The sequence below is a fragment of the Loxodonta africana genome, chromosome 23 (assembly GCF_030014295.1).
Source record: "Loxodonta africana isolate mLoxAfr1 chromosome 23, mLoxAfr1.hap2, whole genome shotgun sequence".
NCBI classification, from domain to species: Eukaryota; Metazoa; Chordata; class Mammalia; order Proboscidea; family Elephantidae; genus Loxodonta; species Loxodonta africana.
This window is the reverse complement of record NC_087364.1, coordinates 20,715,649-20,737,729: the sequence shown is the minus strand read 5'-3', so window position 1 is coordinate 20,737,729 and position 22,081 is coordinate 20,715,649. Positions and strand designations below refer to the sequence as shown.

General features: G+C 40.7%; 1 protein-coding gene across 6 annotated transcripts in view; it reads right to left on the bottom strand.

Annotated features, from left to right (window-relative positions):
- The window catches only part of USP12 (ubiquitin specific peptidase 12), a 131,940-nt gene that overhangs the window by 16,402 nt on the left and 93,457 nt on the right, over nt 1-22,081 (bottom strand). For 4 of the 6 annotated variants that reach the window (XM_010593970.2, XM_010593971.3, XM_023553139.2 and 1 more), the window contains 3 exons: nt 16,794-16,991; nt 13,019-13,097; nt 10,229-11,349 (listed from right to left, as the gene is read on the bottom strand). In XM_010593970.2, the coding sequence (XP_010592272.2) occupies nt 11,248-11,349; nt 13,019-13,097; nt 16,794-16,991 (379 nt within the window). In that variant the 3' untranslated portion in view covers nt 10,229-11,247. Of the gene's footprint in view, nt 1-10,228; nt 11,350-13,018; nt 13,098-16,793; nt 16,992-22,081 lie in introns of those variants that run through there. The other 2 variants (XM_023553140.2, XM_010593972.3) reach the window with 2 other exon arrangements.

Genomic DNA, 22,081 nt, shown 5'->3' with positions numbered 1-22,081 from the left:
CAAATGGGGCCCTCTGGGGTTAGAACCCTACCTTCCTTGCCTCATATTGCCAAATGTACTCTTTGCTCTAGCTGTATTCTTTGCTCTCAAATGGGCGGTGCTTTTTTGTACCACCGTGCCTTCTAACATATTGTTTTCTATACCTGGAATGACTCCCTCTCTACCTTCTCCTTGTTCTAAATAACTCTTACTTCTTTAAAACTTGGTTCAAGAACCTCAAATTCCTAAAATAAATAAAGGAAAGAAAAACCTACTGGACTGGATGAGACTGGAGGTCTCCCCAGGACTTTTGCCCTGATATAGTCTTCAAACTAACCTGAGGTCACCTTGTAGCTAAATAACAAATTAGGTTGAAAAACAATGAGTATCATCTGTAAGTGCTGTGCTCCTTTAAAACACCAGCTATATGAGACCAATTGGTCCACAATGACTTTAAAACAAGGATGAGAATGTTTAAGGGGGCAGAGAAACCAGATTAATGGAAACGGAACAGGAACGGAAATAATGAGAATGTTCACACGCTGCGAAGAATGCAATTGACGTCACTGAACAACTTGTGTAGAAATTGTTGAATGAGAACCTGAACTGTTGTATAAACCTTTACCAAAAGCACAATAAAATACTATTAAAAAAGAAAATCAGGTTCAAGTGGAATTTCCTGAGACTCCTTCCTTGACCTTCCTAATCTGATTTAGGTACTCTTCCTCTTTATTCATATTCATAGGTTCCTGGGCAAAGGTTAAGAGTTGGGTTATTAATCAAAAGATAGACAATTCGAACCCATCTAGAGGCACCTTGAAAGGCAAGCTTGGCAACCTGTTTCCAAAAGGTCACAGCCTAGAAAACCCTATAAGCAGTTTTACATGCACACATGGGGTTGCCATTAGTGGAAATCGCTTAACGGCAACTAACAGCAACCTCTTTGTTTCCACATCATCTTATTTACGTTTCCATTATGGCTCTCAACACTGCATCACTGTACCATTAATTTGTTTATTGCCTTCACCAATCTGCACAAATTCTCATTCACCTTTGTATTCTGGGTAATTGGCATACAGTAGGCACTCAATTACAGTAAAACCTGTGAAAGCCAAAACCTGTCGGAGAAGAAAAACTCATATTTTCCACTAAAACAAGCGATAGAAAAATGTTCCGCACCATCAAAGGCAGAGAACTTGAGAGACCCGAGAAAACCACGCAGTCCTGTCTAGTTCCAGCTCTCACTGGTCTTACTGTAATATGTGCTGAATAAACATATAATCGCTATCATTTATTATTTTCAGCTGAATTCTCATTCACTTAATCCTCAAAACACTGTAGAGTTAAGCAAACATCCACAACGATCTGAAAATATTGAGTGGAAAATATGAGTTTTCCTTCTCTGACAGGTTCCCACCTTATACAGGTTTTGGCTTTCACAGGTTTTACGGTAATTGAGTGACTACTGTATGCCATTTACCCAGAATACAAGACTAGGGCACTGAAGCATGCTAGTTTGCCCAAGGTAACACAGGAAGTGTGGGAGAAGGGATTTGAAGGTGGTCTGACTCTAGAGCCTTGGCTCTTACCCATGATATTACACTACCTCTGATCACCCTCCCTCTGAACTCCAAGAACATTTTACTTGTATTTTGTCTTGCCTTGAAAAAAAAAAAAAAAAACTTATTTTCTATATTGCAAGCTGCATGAGAACAGGAATAGTGTCTTCGTCATCTCTGTAGCCCCTGCAACCACTGATGGTGCTTTTCACATAATGCAATAAATATGAGATAATTATTTATTGGGTAATTCAATAAATATTGAGATATTTATATGCAATAAATAGCCGAGAAATTAGTGGTGAGTTTCAGCATAAGTTTCTAGACAACAGTATTGGAGGAGCTGTTGCCATGAACTGTGCTGGGTATATCTCACATGCATCTCAGTTATGTTTCACAACATTCCTACAAGATAGCATGGCTTTCGCCATTTTATACATGAGGAATGTGGGCTTAGGGAGGTTATGTAACTTGCTCAAGGTTATGAGGCTGTGAAAGGCTGGCTCACTGCCTACTTAAAGTGTGCCTAGCTCAGCATACTTGAGAAGCCAAGAAACATCATGGTCAACAAGTGATTGCTGCCAGTTCAGATGTAAACTGGTGCTGGAAAGACACCAGGAGAGACCCAGGTCAGAGAAACTTTACACATTGCCAAAGTTATCTCTGACAACAGAGCTGCTTTTGAGAGGCTGGTAGCCAAGTTGGTACCAATGAACCATCCCACACCAGGTGGAACTGAAAGAATGCCTTGAACCATCCTACCTCCTACATGACTGAAATGTCTGCATCTACCACTGATAGTAGCAAGCACTGGGCAAGTAATAGCTGTTCAGAAGTATGCTTGAATAAATGAGCAAACTCATCCTAATTGATAAAATCATTACCTTAAAAAAAATCAAAACCAAACCTGTTGCTGTCAAGTCGAACCTTTGGATTGATTGGCAGTTTTAACTCTTAACCATTGAGCCACCAGGGCTCCAAAATCACTATGTAGAAAAAAAAAAAATACACATACATATATACCCATTGCCAATGAATCAATTCCAACTCATAGCGACCCTATAGGACACAGTAGAACTGCCCCATATGGTTTCCAAGGAGCGCCTCGTGGATTTAACTGTGGACCTTTTGGTTAGCAGCCACAGCTCTTAACCACTATGCCACCATGGTTTACAAAAATATATATTATATATATAATGTATAAAAATCCAGGCACTACATTGTCCATACTTCGTGTTGACAATAGGAAGTTTTAAACTATGTCTGCTAAACAAAAATAAATCAAAGTGCGGCAATTGATATCTCAGGCAATGATGCATATTTGTAATACTGGAAAAAAAATAGGTAAGGTGCTTACCTGTAGTTTTATTCTCTGAAGCTTTCCATTATTATATCTAGTAATCTAATGATAGCAATTTTTAAGTCCACCATCTTTATCATTCTATCATCAATTTTCTCCCCAAAAAAGTGCAAAACTCTGGCAGGTTATTAAGAAAACTAGCCGTTAGTAAACCAGCAGCCACTAGAACATTCTTTTTTGCAGCCTAAAATACCAAGCAAGCATTTGGAAACTGCCTTCTACCCGAAGGGAGAAACTACCAGCAAACAACAAGAAGTTAAAAACAATACAACCAATCACTGCATTTATCATCCCAAAATTGTGCTCAATGATATCACTGTACAGTGGATGGAAAAAGGCTTTGTACAACACGGCTTAGTACACTAAAATAAAAATTCTATTTTATCCTTCTGCAAGCTTCCTTACAAACGACCCAGAGTGTCCTTTCAAGGATTTATTGAGAGACAAACAGCGCCAGCACGTCAGGTGAGGAGGTCATCCCTCAGCTACTTTTTAATGTCTTCTATTAAGGTGGTCACAATTCAGAGGTTCCTAAATCTAAGGAACCCAAACGTTCTTCAAAGAAAGGTGTTTTGAGGTGGTGGAAAGTGCTTTATTATGCAGAGTAGATTTATCCAAGGCCAGTCACGGCATGTTCATACCATCCTGTCTGTTCAGACCCAAGCAAACACAAACTCAACTTCTGCCACTTTGAAATCTTGAGGTAGTTGTGTTTTTTTCGACCTACTTACGTCTTTTCCAGTCAGGAACTAGTGATGGGATACTCCCCGTCCTAATGACCACCAATGGGGACCAGTGTTGTTTAAATCCTCCCTAAAGTATGCCTGTTTTCAAGAACACAGGGCAGCATGATGTAGCACTAGCATGGACCCTGGAATAGAAAACATAGACCCAGACACCAACAGTTCAGGGAGGTGGAGCCAAGATGGCAGAATAGAAAGACACTTCAGGGGAGCCCTCTTATAACAAAGACCCAAAAAAACAAGTGAAACGAATATATGTATGACAAGCTAGGAGCCCTGAACATCAAAGGCAAGCTTAGAAAACGAATGGAGGGGCAGGGGGAGGAAGAGACAGCTCAGAACCGGAGAGGAGTTACCAGACCTGAATTACGGGGGGCCCTCAGGCACCATTCCTGGGAGCGGCGGTGGCAGGCTGGTACTAGCATTCGGCTGCAGTTTCCTCAGGGAGAAGCAGCCAGCCACACAGCCTACTCACACCTCTGGAACCAGAGAATAACGGCACTCTCAGCAAAAGCTAAGTACTTGCATATATATTACCACGCTCCCTGTCCCCAAGCTGGCTTCAGGGGCTGTTGATTAACCTGGGCCTGAGATAAGCCCTTTTGAGTGCCTAGCACCATCCTTCCAGCCTTGGAGAAGGAATAAATTTGCAGCTGGGGGGAAAGATAATTTGCCAGCTCCACTAACCAGGTGAACTCAGGACAGAAGCTGCTCTTGTCCAGGCATAAACGGTCCGTGGACTTTGAGTACCTTTCCCCTCTGCATGGACCTGTGTGGGCCTATTTCAGGAGAATAGGCCCTTGTTGGCAGACTCAACTGTTTCAGCTGTGCGGCCGAGAGGTGGGTGTTTGATGTTTGACATTGCTTTGCCTATTAAACAGGGTCCTCACCTACCCACATCAGGTCACCCAGCCACCCACGACAGGGGTCCAAGGATAACTGGTACCTCCCAGTCCTTACAACCAAAAACACTGGGTGCCCATGGTCTGTCTGCAGAACCCACCCAGCTGTACGCTCTAGGGAACAGGGACACGCTTTCCTCAGAGACACATAAGGAACGATTCTCAGCCCCCTGCCTTGTTCAGAGTGTGACCCCCTGCTGCAACCATATACCGGTACCTACACCAATCACCCCTGCCCCTCTAAGACTGTAGGACAGTCTGTAGGACACACTTGATGATCAGCTCCCTGGACACCTGAGCTGAATTCATACAAGAAAAGTGAATGAACTCCTAGACGGATATACCTGATAACAGCTCCAGCCATCTGGGGACAGGACGTCAGAGCTCCAAAGGTGAATATAGTCAAGCTAGCTCACTCAAGCAACCCATCTGGGCATATCAAAACAAAACAAAGCAAGAAGCTATGACAGTAAGCAAGCATAAACTAATACAATAACTTATAGATGGCTCGGAGAAAACAGTCAATATCAAGGCACATAAAGAAACAGGCCATGATCACCTCAAAACAAAGAATCAAGGGATCTTCTAGATAAAAGTGCATTCTTGGAATTCCAGAGGCAGAATATAAAAGATTAATATAGAGAACCCTTCAGGACATCAGGAAGGAAATGAGGCAACAGGCAGAAGAAGCCAAGGACACACAGATAAAGCAACTGAAGAAATTAGAAAGGTTATTCAGGGACAGACACCACCAGTTCTGCCATGTACCGGGTGAGCAGGGGTGAGTCCCAGTCTTAGCTGCTTCACCTGGAAAGAGGCTTACAGGTTATCTAGCACAATCTAGTTTGAGAATCCCACCTACAAAGAGCCGAATGGTAGTGGCTTGACACTGCTGAAGAGTGAAAGGTCTTTCACTGATGAACAGTAAACAGTTGGCTCTTCCTTCTGCTTAATATATGCCTCTCTGCCCCTTCTACTTCTGGGTCCCACTTCTGCCCTAGAAGCAAAACATCCTCCAGATGGCAGTCTTCAAATACCACGTGTGAAGACAGGTGTTACCTCCCCGCCTTAAGCTTTCCTTGGCCATTGCTTAAATGATTTTCTGACAACCTTCCCCACCTCAGATCAGCTGATCAAAATCACCTGGTGAGCTTTTAGAGGTGCCCTGGTGGCATAGTGGTAAAGCACTCAGTGCAAACTGAAAGGTCGGCAGTTTGAACCCACCAGCAGCTCCTGGGGAGAAATATGTGGCAGTCTGCTTCTGTAAAGATTACAGCCTTGGAAACCCCATGGGCAGTTCTACTCTGTACCATGAGGCGCTATGACTTGACAGCAATGGTTTGGGGAGTTTTTGAAAAACAGGATTTCCCATCACTACTCAATCAAAACCTGGGGGTGGGTCTTAGGAATCTAGAACTTTTGTAAAATCCATCCCGTCCCGCCCCTGCCCCGCCATTCTGTCGTCATCCAGATTTGGGAATGACCCATCGCATCAGCATAGCCAGACTGCTTTTTCTTGATCTTAAGAGATGTTTGCCGATTTCAAAGCAAGTAGAAGGTATGGACTTTTCTCAGTTGAGTCATTTCAGAGTTTAACTTTAGGGCAAAACATTGACAACAGGTGAGGAAGTTTAAAAAGGAACCAATCATTAAGGCAAATCACAGTAAGTTCATACGGTGCAGCACGTGGTGGGCTTGTTTTCTGGGGAACCAGGGATCCTAGACAGTGACTACTTGAGAATCGTTTAATCCAGAGCTTTTCCTTATGGAAAGGGGGAAATACGTATTTTAAATCAGGCTTAGGAGATCTAGTAAGGAGCCCTGCTGGCACAGTGATTAAAGAGCTCATCCGCTAACTGAAAGGTCAGCGGTTCAAACCCACCAGCCCTCTGTGGGAGAAAGATGTGGCAGTCTGCTCCCACAGATTTACAACACTGGAAACTACGGAACAGTTCTACTCTGCCTATAGGGTCACTATGAGTCAGAATGGACTTGATGGCAGTGAGTTTGGTTTGGGGTTTAGAAGATATATTATCAAACAGTATTAAGAGTTAATCTTCTTAAATTCCAATTATACTACGTATTTCAGTCCCTTTGACTGTTTCAAGGAGCCCTAATGGCGCAGTGGTTAAGCGCTTGGCTGCTAACGGAAAGGCTGGTGGTTCGAACCCACCGAGCGCTCCACAGCAGAAAGATGTGGGAGTCTGTGTCCATAAAGATTATGGCCTTGGAAACCCTGTGAGGCAGTTCTACTCTGTCCTACAGAGTGGCTGAGTTGGAATCAAGGGCAACAGGTTTTGACTGTTTCAGAACTCCGGGTTCTTTCTTTGGGCCTAGAAATCGGACTGCACTTCTGCAGGTATCAAGGATGCCTTTGTACCCTCTTCCTCCACCTGTTCTGCATGTATGTTTATCTACACATTTTATTAGCAACCTATGTTGCGCTGACTACCTCTTAGATGATTATTTTCTCAAGGGCAAAGACTGCTTCAACTTTCTTAATAATTAGCTACAGTGAGCATGTGAGTATTGTCTATTAGTGAAAACTGATTATGATAACAACGGCTAGGAACTTGGGAAGGTTATGGAACCTTGCTCGGCTTCTCACCAACTAAGCAACTGGGAAAATGACTTAACCTCCAAAAAGCCTTAATTTCTTCTTTAGTAAAATGAGGATATCACTACCTCATAGAAGTTGTTAAGATTAACATTTAGGAAAAAAAAGGAAAATGCTGAGCATAGGAACCATTACATAACTCAAGTGGGATGGGTTATTTTAGCAGCTCTAGAGTCAGAATCGACTCGACGGCAGTGGGTTTAGAGTCAAAACTGGGACAGGTAATGGATGATCACAGAAAACATGAATGAAGAAAGATGGAAAAAGCTTGCAAGTAACAAGCACAGGTACCAGATAACAAGGGAACTTAGAGGGAAAAAAGAGGGGAGGACACTTGACTTTTCAACATGCATGAAAAAAATCTTGGATATAGGGGATTTCATTCACTAAAAGTTCATATACAGTGTGATATGGATGCTTAAAAAAGAGAAAGTGCTCTCAGGTGCCCATTGACGGTCTAGTCCAGCTGGTTACTGTGCTCATTCTACGAACACATCTTTTAGTGATACGAACAAACAAGGGCTTCCAGAGCAGGGCTCACAAGAACGGTGAAGGCTTTGAAAGCCATAGGACACAAAGACCACTCTTGAGAACAGAACTCTGGCTGGGGTGATGAATGAAGGAGAATAAGGCAACACAAATGATTATCTTCTAACAATTCAAGTTAGGCAACCACAGTCTGGGATGGATAACCACGGAGACTGCGCAGGAGCAAAGACACAGGAGGGAGGAGGTGTGATAGAAAAGGGGTGACTTTTAAGGTATTTTCCCCTCCAAAATTCTATGATTCTAAATTTAAACATTTAAACTTGGGATTTTCTTCAAAAGAGACTACTACTACATAAAGACACACAAGGTAATGGGCCGATTTCAATGGAGACACATACAAATTGCTATTTTCACATGGGATGCTACTTGAAGAAAAAGCCCTTTGGATAAGGAAAGTAACAACTTTTGAGGAAAACTAGTAACCATTTCCAAAGTGTGTATTCTAATTCATAAATACATTTCAGGGGAAAAGGAAAAAACACACTTAAAAACCCACAAGCACAAATAAACCAACTTTAATAGATATTATTTTGTATTTATATAGCGCCTTCTTCAAGAACCTTAAATGCTTTACAGACATTGTATCTAATTAATCCCCACAACAACCCTGTGAGGTAGGTATTACTCCCGTTTTACAAGATAGGGAGACTGAAGCACAGAGAGGTTAAGTGACTTGCCCAAGGTCACACAGTTAAGTTCACTGAAGAGGCAGGACCTGAGCGCCTTAGCCTCCCAGCTCCCAGTTAGATACCTCAGAAGAGAATTTTTAATGAAAAGTGTCTTTAAAGAAAGTATCAAGAGTAGTTATGTTATGAAAGTGAGGTCTCTCTACTGCCATCAAGGAAAGAAAGAGCCCTATACCGATGGTTAGAGGCAACGAGATCCATATATTAACATCCTTCCATCTTTCCCTTTTCCTAAAGCCTCATGGTTCCTGTCTTAAGTAATCTTCTAAAGGTAAAGTTTCCAAGACTGAAACCATGGGACCTAGAAGTAGAACTTAATTTAGAATATTTACTTTTAGTTAAGATAATTTATAGAAATTTTTATTCCAATATACAAAATATGGGACAGCCATCCCAACACACATGTACATAGTTACACAGCAATCAGCCACCGCTTACAGCTTACACCTGCCCTTCGTATAACCACAGTCAACCAACAGACAACCTCACAGTGCCTTCTAGACGGGCCACTGTTCTTACTTACAATACCTGCCTTATTTTTCCCAGCCCTGTCCCTATCTGCTTAAAAGCACACTGAATTTCTGAGAAGCTTCAAAACTTCTTTCTTAGATTCAGCTGCTCTAACAGTGAATGTAAATTTAGAACCATCACCCCAAGCCCCTCCCCTGACAAATCATACTACTAAATACGGTATAGATGTGAAGAAAAAGTGTGACTACATGGAACTCAATGAAAATGCCATAACTTGCTTTAATGTGAAATTTAACCCTGGCTTTTATGGCACATAGGTATTTTTTTAAATGCAAAATGTAAAAAAACACAATGTAGCAGTATTCCAATGCTTACTTTTATGCAAATGACTTCATCTTTCTTTCTTATAACATGCTGTGGCTTAACTGATGTAAAAACTGATTCAGCTTAATTCAAAACAAAATGTATCCCTTCCCATCACTATGACTTTCTCCTACATTCCTGGTTGTGAACCTCTGCAACGCGAGCTGACTGGGCAGGCTGTGTAGAATTTGTACAGAATGATTCCAGCCTGCGTAAGGCTTTAAAAACCAGATCATAAAAAGCAATTTGTTAAAATCCATCATCATTTTCTCCCAGGACATCTGTTTCAACAGCCCAAACAGCTAAGTGACCCTGTTAAAATCTGTTCACTGAACGAATAGGTGAAGTCATTTCCTGAGCTAAAAGTTACAGATAGTAAATGTTAATAGTAGCAGCAGACAAAAAAACATTCTATTTCGTTGTTGTTGTCTGTTTTTCGTATTCAACAGTTTTAGTAAAACATCTTTAGAAAATTACAGCAATTTAAAAAAACAGATTACTGCCTGAAAGGGTTTGATAATGAACATCCAGGGCCCGATTGTTACTATTTGGAATACATATTCAATTATTTTCTGCAAGTGACATTCACCTACTGTCAGACAACTTACTGATGCATGAAAAAGTATCAATGGCAACTGAATTTGTTTTATAGGTATTTTACAGTACATATATTACTTCTTAAAAACCCCCAACAGAACGGAAAGTCTTAACACACGCAAATTCCGATTCCTAAATGCACTTACAGCACTGTTTTTTGCATTCCTGGTCTACTTCATTAAAATTTAATCTCCAAATGGTTGTTAGCTAGCTAACCAGGCTGCTGGCGTTATAAGGAACAGATTACTTCTTTCCAGGGTAAAGAATGACATTTGAAAATAACATAACTGTTATGACATGAATTTTCCAAGTGTGGTCTCAACTCTAAACAGAATATTTCAGAACTCTAAAGACGGACATCCCACCATTGCACCAGTTCCTTTCATCATTCTAACAACTATAGGGGATTGTGATAGGTTTTTTTTTTTTATTATTATCATTTTACTAAAATTAAAGCTGAATAAAATAATTGACTTAGGAACTATAACAAAAGGACAAATAAATTTAGCCAGAGATATCAGTTCCTTCTGATAAAGAATATTTATCCCCTCTCACTGAAATTTTTCTTCAGGTATATTACTGATTTCAAATAGAATTTAAAATTCACCTTAAAAATAGAAACTAACAAAAGGACAAATTAAACTGACAAAAACTAATAAAAATATGCTCAAATTTACTGACAGAATCATGGGCACTTCATACAATACTTAGACTCTACCAGTTTTAAGTAAAATAAATAAGAAAAAAATTATAATTACAAAGCCAGTCTTTCCCCTTGGGGAAACAAAAAGCCATTTTCGACCAATTGTTCCCTACATATACATATACTGTATATTATTATAAGCTTCTTCAGAGAAGCAAAACATATTTGTCTTCCTGACACTGGATTCTAGTATCTGTTAGTTTATTACATCAGGAAGGCAACTGCAAGTGTTGGGCCCAAAAGTATTTCTGGTTTATGCTTGAAGAAAACCACTGAACATGCTTTCTATACACACTGAACACAGGCAAACTGATACAGTGTATTCATTATCATCTTCTTACATAATCAATACAACCTCCAACGGATTCCTATTCCTTCTGTTGCACCCCAAGGAGCTCAAATAATTACTGGTGCAAGTGACAGAGAGAAAATGCATGCCAAATGACTGGAAGGCTGTTTGACGAGAGGAGCTGGTATCTCTGTTTGCACTCACTGGTTGTATGAACTGCACAGACAGCATGATACCTGAGCAAATAAATCAACTACCATGATAGGAAGGGCTTGTTCATCCAGAGTCTTTGCTTTATTGTGTGCAAAGTGTGCTGCTGCCCCCTGAGCTTCCTGCATTTCTCTTTTCTTGAAAAATCAGTGCTTGATCCTTTCTAAAATAACCAGAGAAGAAATGAGGCAGAAAGTCTCTCTTCACCACAGTTCCCATTCAGTCCCGAGACTGATAGAAGAGGATGTAACCGGACTCAGAGTTCTTTGAGATATCTGATGTCAACCCGTAGAATTCTTCAATAGCTTGTGCATCTATTTTCTGTGAGGTAAAAGGCAAACACCATTAGTACATAAAGGAGCTTTCTGAACTGCCTGGCATACACTTCTCACCAGGGAAATCTTCAACATTTCTTAGTTATGGCCTCCATTTTCTCATTTATAAAATAGCTCTGTACAACCAGAGTGGCTTAAATTAAAAATGCTGACAACTCGAAGTATCGGCAAGAATGTGGCACAAGTGGAACTCTCGCACATAGCTGGTGGGGATGTAAAATGGTACAAACACTCTGGAAACATGTTGGGCAGAATTTTCTAAATATGAAGATACACCAACTTTTTTTTTTTTTTAATTGTACTTTAGATGAAGGTTTACAGAGCAAACTGTTTTGTGACACTGGTTGCCAACCCCATAACATGTCAACACTCTCCCGTTCTCAACGTTGGGTTCCCCATTACCAGCTTTCCTGTCCCCTCCTGCCTTCTCGTCCTTGCCCCTGGGCTGGTGTGCCCATTTAGTCTCGTTTCATCTTATGGGCCTGTCTAATCTTTGGCTGAAGGGTGAACCTCAGGAGTGACTTCATTACTGAGCTGTAAGGGTATCTGCAGTCCATACTCTCGGAGTTTTTCCAGTCTCTGTCAGGCCAGTAAGTCTGATCTTATTTTGTGAGTTAGAATTTTGTTTTACATTTTTCTCTACCTCTGAGCTGGAACCCTCCATGGTATACACTGACCCCTTCATCTATCAAATTCTACTCCAACGAATAGGTTAAAACATTTGAAAACCATTTTGGATCTACACAAATGTTAATTTCATATGGTCCAGCCTAATATATGCCCAAGAGAAATGAGAGCATAAGTCCAGCTAAAGGCATGTACAAGGAAGACCAAGGCAGTTTTACTCATAACGAAAAGCCAAATTTCTAATTTGGTGTATTCATACAATGGAAAACTACACAGTAATTATAAAGACCTATGAGTCGGAATTGACTTGACAGCAATGAGTTTACATTTTAACACTATTATAGACAAGAACTTATCTCACAGATACAATGCTGAGGGAAAAGCCCCTGACACAAAAGAAGTCCTAGTGTTTAAGTCCATTTATATTCAAGAATATCCCCGCACCCCCCCCCCAAATGAACCCATTGCTGTCTCATTGAGAATAGGCAAAATCAATCATGATAATAAAAGTAAAAATACTGAACTCCAAGGACAGAGGGAGAGAACTTTTTGAGGTACTGACCAGGAAGAGGAACAACGTAGCCTGCTGGGGGTTGAAAATGTTCTTGATTTGGATGGTGGATACAAGAGTGAGTGTGTGTGTGTGTGTGTGTGTATGCATGCATGCATGGGCATGCGTGCACATGTAAAAATTTGAGTTGTTAAGATACGTATACTTTATTGTAGCATTATTACAGATCACACTTTTTTTTAATAATAATTTTTTTTTTTTTTTTTTTAATTGTACTGCTGGTGAAAGCTTTTCCTTGTTTATTCTAAATGGTAATGGTTAGATGACCATTCAAGCACTGGAGTTAGACATGAGGGAGCAAGAAGCAGGAATTAAACCAAACCTGAAGGCCTGGACATGTGTCTAATACATTTGTACCTGACATCACCTGTCAGGTAGAAACGAGAAGCTGTGAGAAACGTGTGAAGAGCAAAATACAAACACAGCTTTAAAGAAAAATAAGAAACCAATGACTTACTTCTACAATGTCGTCATCAAACAACAACCAAAAATCATGACTCTTAACTATTGCAATATAATGGCCTCGATTGGGACCACTAAAACAAAAACAGAGAAAAGTTAATTCTGTACAGTGTTTATTAATACTCTTTTATGTCCCAAATCACATGTTGTACAGAGTAAAAAAAACTGAAACAGATAAAAACACCCCTTACCTATTCTTCCCCGCTCCCAGCCAAAAAAAGAGCAAGCCGTGCTAATTTGCACTGGCATCCAACTTTAAAATCAAATAACTAGTACTCTACTATGAAAGATAACAACTAGTATTCTACTTATATAAAATCCCTTATTGAATTGTATAGAACTAAATTTTGAAGAAATAATTAAAATTATTGTCTTCGTAAGACTTTTCAAATTATGTTTCTATAATACTGTTCAAATTTGCTTATATGAAAGATTTCAGTAATTCTTCTAGCTTATTTATTTATTTTGGTCACAGCTTGAACATGCTCAGTTAAACTACAAAACAACAAATGTACAATTATTTCTAAGCCTCATCCCCTTGGTAATAGTTTTTTTTTTTTTTTTTCTTTAAGGAAAGATCCAACGTGATACTTGAAGAGACAAAGATATCAAATTAAACCCACGGTTCTGAAATCAAGATTGAACTTTGTAAACTTCTTTAAAAGTAAATGACACTTACCCAATAGTCAGTATCATCAGTGCTATCTATATTTAATTCTTAGCACCACAATTTATAATTGCCTCTGCATCTCACTTTAAACAAAGGTGGAATATAGAAATCTTCGTATGCATAAAAATTAAGGAAGGATTATTTCTTTTAAAAGAAACACTTTGCTTTATGCAAGGGCACGGCAGAGAGTTTATTATAAAGCATATATATAATTTTTATTAAATTATAATTCTATAATTATAACTATAATTACATTTTGCTTGCAATAGCTTTCAATAGACGCTCTTTAAGGTGAATACTATTCTAAAAGTAGCAACCGCAGACGTTAGAATGAGCCACCTCCTATCATGTCTCATGTTTCTAAGATCCTTTATCCTGTGGTGACATGAGTATCTTAGGTGACAGAATGACATGAGTGCTTTATAAACTTTTCACTACAGAGAAAAACACCTCAAAACTCGGAAAAAAAAAAAACTTTTAATGTGTAAATGAGTCTAATTTTCTCCATGTCTATAGGACTCATCTAGAGAGTCTTGTATTTCATAAGGAAGGAAATTTTAAAAAACCAAAGGGGATAAAAATAAAAAAAAATCACAGAAAGACTGAGAAATGGAAGCTGAGAGGGAGGAAGGAGGTGGGTGGGCTGAGGGCTGGTAGCTATAAGATGTGAAAAGTTAGGCAGTGTTTTCCTTTGGCACAGTTACTTTGAAGAATGGTAGACAAAAGTTAATTTCAGAAACTAATGATAAGAAGGGCTGAGGCTAATGAATCTGTTATCTAAGGACGTTGTTTATTAGGGATTTGCATTCTGAACATAAAACATGCTCAATTTGACATACAAGTGCCTAAAGTGTGCAAGTAACTGTGTTGGTTGCTGTGGGAATTAGAAAGAGACCCAACAGCTCCTGCCCTGAAAACACTTCCAGTACAGTAGGTAACTACACCAAGAATACAGTACAAGGCAGACTCTAGTGGAGCCACAGGGGCTGGCAAGTGGAGAGCCTTCATCTAGTGAGAGAGGAGGTTGGTTACACGATGGAGTTGGTGCCTGAGGTGAGCTTTAAGGATAATATTTAAAATTCGCCAAGTATTTATTGGAGATCAACTATACACCAGACATTGGGAATACAAAATGAGTAAGTTGGACTGACACAGGCACGCTGAAAATGGGATTCCTCAAACAGTGAAGGGTGTAGGCAAATGTACACCCTCCATACTCTCCTATGAGACAGACCTACAAATAAATTCGATAAATACAACGAAACGAGGTTAATAAGTTATTTCCTGTCCTAAGCTCTCGTTCTCACAAGGGAGACAGACATATAAACTGGTAAATATGGGATAATACAATGCAGTCAGTTACAACCGGCACTATGCAAATACAGAGGAACAGCACCCTGGAGACGAAGGTCCACAGAAGAGCATCAAGGAAGACTTCCAGAGAGGTTTACAAATATACAAGAGAGGACAGGAAGAGGCATGAGACAACCAGAGTGAACTGAAGGAAAAGGAGAAACTGAGGTGGAGGTGGGATCTAGAAGAACTGCTGTGAAGAACTCACCCTGAAATGAATTCCCACTCGTTAGACAGTGTGATCTGTGAGGGAAGTCAATAAACATCTCTGGGAAGTTTCATGCAGCAATTCTGACAGTTGACAAGACAGAGATAGACAGTGGACAAGAGAACTGGACCATGTTTGTGAGAACATGCTATAAATAACTGACCCTGTGTCATGGTTGGGGGAGAATCAAGTGAGGCTGAGGAAAGGAGCTGGAAGGGGGAAGGGGCCACGGTGGTGCTCAGTGTCAGGACCTGAGAGCTCAAGACCCTGGGAGTAGAGCAATTCCAAAAGATCTGGCAAAAGTTAAGGAGATTACGACATCACCAAATTTGACGAGGCTAAAGAATAGTAAAGTTAGGTGTTAGAAGGTAATGATTAAAACAGCAGCAGTGCAGTGATTCATATTTCCCTTTTAATCCTAATATTCCAGTGAGGTAGTTAATATTATTCAGTATACAGGAGAAAAAACTGACATTCAGGGAGTTATGTATGAAGTCACACTGCCAATATATGGCAGAAATGGACCCGAAACCCAGGTTTTTCCCCCGAGTCTGAAGCCTCAGGTCTGAGTTACTGTACCAAAGCTCCTTCTATTATCTGATACTGTTTCACTCCTTCAGATGTCATTACCCTTTTCTTAGAACGCTCCAAAATCTGGACGAGAAAGACGGCTGCTGAGAATAAGAGACAAGGAGATGATGTTGGCACCGGTGGTGGAGGTTAGGGCTGTGTGACATAAACTTCACTCTCGTCCAGTTTTCATCACATACTCTCAGCAGCAAGTTAGGCGGGGATAAAGATGAGAGAGCTACAAGTTCCCCGAAATCAGAGGAAAAAGCATGAGTGCCCTCTTTTACAATTACAAAGGGAACTCTGGGCAAAGGCTGACGACTGTCTGTTCCAAGTTTACATCTGGATGAGCCTTTGCAGATGCGATGCTCTTGCAGTTTGAGGATTCTCTTGAGATTGTATTTTATAAACTGAAATGCATGTGCACAGTCACAGAGAAGACGTGCGTGCAACGGTGGAAAGGGGGTGGGAGTAAGAGACCACGCTGAAGATGACCCACCAGTCAAATCAGAAGCCTGATCTTTGAAGATTATTTCCAAAGCTTTTCACAACCGTTAACACGATGAACGTATCCAATTAACCTCAGGAATAATTAATTTTGCAAAATAAATTTAGGCAGCATCATTTTTACCAACAAAAACATAAGGGAGAAAAAAAAGAAAGAACTAATAAGCCTCCAAGTTCTAGATTTCAGATAAAGCACTCTTAAAGTAAAATTTAAACCGTAAGAATAAAAATCAAATCATGGCAATAAAGTATTTTAATATATAATATAAAAGTTTAGAGAAAGAAATGATAAAACATATTATGTCTGAAAAATCCAAAGTGAAATAAACTATCTTGAAACTAAAGCACTGAAGGATAAAGAACTTCTAGAAACACTACATTCAAACCACTCATTAACATACTGCATGCACACTGCTTTACTAACCGAGAAATTTCACTACAAGTCCCCAGAGTTGTAATTACCTTCCACAGTGAACCACGACAGCAACCAGGTCATACATTCTGTCAGGGTTGGTTGCATCTCCTGAAGTATTAAACAGACGAAGTTCTAACGGAAAAACTACCCGGTAAGAAAGTTTTGTGTATCGATGAAGTTGATCCATGTATTTAAATCTCTTCAGATGCAGAGCTAGAATCATGGGCAGCTTTTTAACTTTCATCCTATTAAAAATAAACATGAAAACAATATTTCATAAGACATCCACCGTGTCCCTAAAAGAATCATCCAACTTTAGAATATTCAATTAACAGTTAGTGGTCATTTTCCAAAGTCCGGGATTACTCAGTTTTGCGTATTTCTTGTATGAGCAGAGATGGAGGATTAAGCAACATTGTGAAGGTCTTAAGATGGTATACCCCCACCCCATGACACCCATCACCAACAAACTGCAGAATCCCACTCAGCGCCCTATGTGGCTCCAAAGCAGATGGAAGAGCATTGGTCCTCTGGCAAGAAACATTTATTTTTGAAATACAGATCCCTTATGACACACTGAATAAATTCTTAGTGGTGAGCTGTATCAGTCAAGCAAAAGACGTATACCTCAGTATTAAGTACATTCGAAGGAACCCTAGTGGCGTAGTTGTTTAAGCGCTCGGCTGCTATCCAAAACCTCGGCAGTTTGAACTCACCGGCCTCTCTATGAGAGAAAGATGTGGTAGTCTGCTTCCGAAAAGATTACAGCCTAGGAAACCCTAGGGGCAGTCCTACTCTGTCCTATAGGGTCATTGTAAGTTGGAAACGACTCGGCGGCAATGTGTGCGCGCGTGCGCGTGTTCATGTGTGTAAGATACAACTGGTTCCTTGAAACAGCAAACTCTTCTGGATGTGAGTGGAGATAGAAATCTTTTCGTTTTTTAACCCATATGATTCGATAACAGATTAGGAGGCTAAAATGAGAGCATCAGAGACCACTCCACTACAGGTGTTTGCCAGAGATAACAGCTCCAAATTAACAATAATGACTACATGTGTCCCAGAAAGGGAACAAAATAATCTGGAAATTTAGGAGTTTAAATTGTTAATTGTGCCACACAGGCCACCATTCCCACTCCAAGTAATCTTTGTTATGTCCTCAGGTGCTCCTCCTCCCCGAGACCGCCTCTGCACTCCTGCTTCACCTGACGAGCCCATTCCTCTTTCAAAGACGCTAACGTGACTCTGGCACAATGGACTGCTCTCTTCAGTTCTCCAGCAGCGGCTTCACAGAGCCCTTAAATCTGCATAGTTCATTATGCTCTAAAACCCTTTAGTGACTCTGATCTTTCTCCTACGCTCTGAACTCTTGGCAGGTAGAAACTGTTTCCTTAGTCTAACAGGCCTGGTACATGATAGATACTTGCTGAATATTGCAAAATTTGTTTCTATACAGGTTAAGGGGAGTAAAACATTATTCATAAATTAAAAAAAAGAAGAAATTTGCTAAGACACTGCCTCTAATGAAGCGCAGAAAGCAAAATACCTTTACAGCATTATATGAAATCTGCATCCTGTGGATCTTCAATGTGGCGGGTAGCTTATTATTCCCAAAATACTTATTATTCAACTCCCCTGGCCTTTAAAAACTTATTAGCCCAAATAAATGTAAACATAAGTCATTCCAAAAAAGCAGTCTGGCAATATGAATTCAGAGCCTTTATAACCTTTAGTAGGAGTCCCTAGGTGGCACAAACAGTTAAGCACTTGGCTACTAACCACTCAGGGGCACCTCTGAAGAAAGACCTGGCTATCTACTTCCAAAAAGCCATAGCCACTGAAAACCCTACGGAGCAATTTCTACTTTGAAACATATGGGATTACCCTGTTAATGGCAACTGGTTTTTGGTGTGTGTGTTTTTTTACAACCTTTTATAATTGCATTTCTAGGAATGTAAACTAAAGTAACTCTAGAAGTGGATTTTTTTTTTTTACCTTAGAAATCATATATTTGAGATTATATACCAGTCTTTTTACGGTAACCAAAAACCAAACTCGTGCCCTTCAGCCCTACAAGAGCTCGGAGGCACGTCAAACAAGACAAGCGTCTTGCTTCAGTCCTTCAGGCAGTTCCCTGACAGTTGAAAACGGGCACATACAACAATTTGCAAATGAAGTCAGCTCTGTTCATGGCCAATTCCAGGAGAGGGTAAGGCACAGGCAAGGAGAAAACCAAAGCTTTCTCACTGATTGTGTGTCATCTTTTTCTTAATTCAGCATTTCGCTTAATTGCTGTAACCCTTTCCCTAGTTTCCAGAGTTCTGATAAAGTTGTTTCTGCCAGTTTCTTTTTTTTTTTTTTTAAGGGGGGCGGGTGTGTTTTTGTGAGAGGATGGTAGCATGACAGCTGCTCATACCAGCATCTTCTCTGAACCCCTCCCCTCAAATTCATTTCTGAGGCCAGCATAAGCCCAGTACCAAAACTTGATAAAAGTACTACCTGAAAAGAAAATTACACACCAATACCCCTTATGAATACAGGTGGAAAATCATCAACACAACACAGCAAGCTGAATCCAGCAATGTATCAGATCTACTGGGTCACGACACGATAGCTACACTAAACGACTTTTGAGAATTTTAAAAAATCAGTTTCTTTCTAAGAACCAGTAACTGTAAAGACGCCTTCATGTTCCTAAAATAACAAAGTAACCACGAACCTATAAGGGGCATTTAAAAAAATAAGTATGACATGTTTATCAAAGAAATTCCATTTCTCCTCCTAAAGAAAAATATCCCCACCCTCACCTAAGAAGCTTCCAGAACTTCTCTGAACATCTCTGCAGAACACATATGCTGACCAACAATACGATTTTTATAAACGAAAAGTATTTCATCATTAAAGCAGGACTGAGCAGATTACAGGTATTAATTTCCCAGCAAAAATTTACTACCCACACTATACACAAGGTTCCAAACTCAAATGACCAGAGGAGCCAATGTAATAAGAAGTGTTGGGAATTAGAGCAAATTAGGGAGCACATCCTTCCCATTTTTGGTCACATTCCCCAGAAGTGGACCCAGTGACAAAAGTCACGTGCATGGGATTTATTTAAGTAACGCTCGCCAGACGGGAAGTGAGGGATGCAAGAAAGGGAAGGGGAACAAGCCAAATAAGGGTCTAATCTCAAGCAAAATCTCACAGATGGTAGCTTCACCCTAGTCCCACAAACCCCGGAGTGTACGTTTCACCTCAGACTTCTCCCAACAAGGCAGATGGGCTTTTATGCCCTCTTCCCCAGCGGTCAGTCGTTGTTCAGACTTAGGAGAGGGGGAGAAATTCCGAGCAACCTTCTTTGCTAGTAGCCCAAGAGAGTCCTCCGAAAAGAGCCAAGAGGTGCTAGGCATCAGAAATGAAAGCCCTCCAAAGGACTGGGGGTGATACTGTCTGTGCCACCCCCTAACTAGAATGCCAACTATTGAGCTGCAGGCAATCAACACCATGACAGAATGCAAGCCCAGGATCTCAGTGCTGTCTGATCTTCAAAATAATTTTTAAGTAAAATTTCCTATTTTTATAAATTATGTAAGCCAAGCAAATAGGTTTACAGACTGAATTTGGCCCAGAGAGCACCAGTTTGCAATTTCTGCCCAGATGAATTTAATATCCCAGCCATAGGCACATAAGGACTAATTAACATCCTGTGATCATTAAGGTTGTGTGTCAACTTGGCTGGACCATGATTCTCAGTGGTTTGGCAGCTATGATGTAGTCTGGCAGTCATATAATGACTTGGTCACCTTCGTGACACAACTGGATATAACGTGATCACCTCCATGATGGGATACGCTAGGAGTAGCTAATCAGCTGAAAAGGAGTTTCCTTGGGGATGTGGTCTGCATCCAATATAGGTGAAATTTCTGGCAAAGCTCGTGGTCTTTTGCTCGTTCTGGATTCTGCAGCTGGCTCCTGTTCATCTAACCTCTGGTTACTGGGACTTGAGCTAGCAGCTTGTCTGCCAATCTTGGGATTCATCAGCCTCCACAGTCGGTATCTCGGGTTCACCAGCTCCTGTGAGTCAGGAGAAGCCTCCAGCTTGACCCATGGATTAGGACTTACCAACCTCTACAACTGTGTGAGCCACTTCCTTGATACAAATCTCTCTATATATACGTGTGTGTGTGTGTGCGTGTGCGTGTGCGTATGGAAAAGTCCTGACCACACAGAAGAGCTTCAGGCTAAATTCCATGCCCTTATAAACTGTAAGATAAATAAGAATTAACTGTGGCAAACTTAAATGGTGGTGAAACGGGAATATAATTCTATGATTGGGTGTAAGGAAAACACTAAGGTGACTAACCAAGATATAAGCAATGGGAGGAAATTAAGACAAGATAACACAACTCAATATCCAGCAATGTGATGAGGAGCCGTCACTGATACAGATGAGGCCCATGGAATACCCCGATGAGTAGATGGAAAACAGTATTAAACAATCTCTAGAGATTCAGGCAGATATGCAGCCAGTCTGCATCAACTTGTCAACAGACTGTAAGGACCTGGCCAACAAGAAGTACAAATCAGATTCAGTAGGATCCTAACAGGGGTGTGTGCGGGGAGCGGGGGGGATGGTGGTTGGAGATGTTGACTATAACAAGGCAAATCCCTATTGCTGAGAAGATTTTGACATGATATTATAGGAGTGACCATGACCAGGACATGGGTGCAGAGGAATAAGATATGGATCTATTATGAAAACAGAACAAAAGGTAAGGACTTGATCTCAGGAACAGGAAGAACTCCAGCTGTTGAACCCAGAGTACATACTCTGAGGTGGACATATGGCCATAACAACTTGATGTGGGGTCACCTGGGCATTGCCTTGGTGCTTCTCCAATGCCTTATGAAGATGGGGTTGGTCTCAGGTGTGGGCTAAGCCTGCATATGGAGTAAATGCAGAGTAAACAACTGCTGTGGAGTCGATCCCAACTCATAGCGACCCTGTAGGACAGAGTAGAAACTGCCCCATAGGATTCCCAAGGCTGAAATCTTTACAGAAGCAGACTGCCACATCGTTCTTCCACGGAGCGGCTGGTGGGTTCAAACTACTGACCTTTTGGTTAGCAGCTGAATGCCTCACCACTGCACCACCAGGGTTCCTTAAATGGAGAGTAAAGGAAGGAAAGAGAGAGGAAGGCTGGGGCTCGGCTCCCAGCCCACTGTCACTAATCCTCAGAGTCCACACTAAGTAAGAGGAGTGACAGAGATTTTGCCCCCCAACCCCACTGCCCCCCCAAAAGGAGAATACTACCCGAAACAAAGACACAATCCTTTC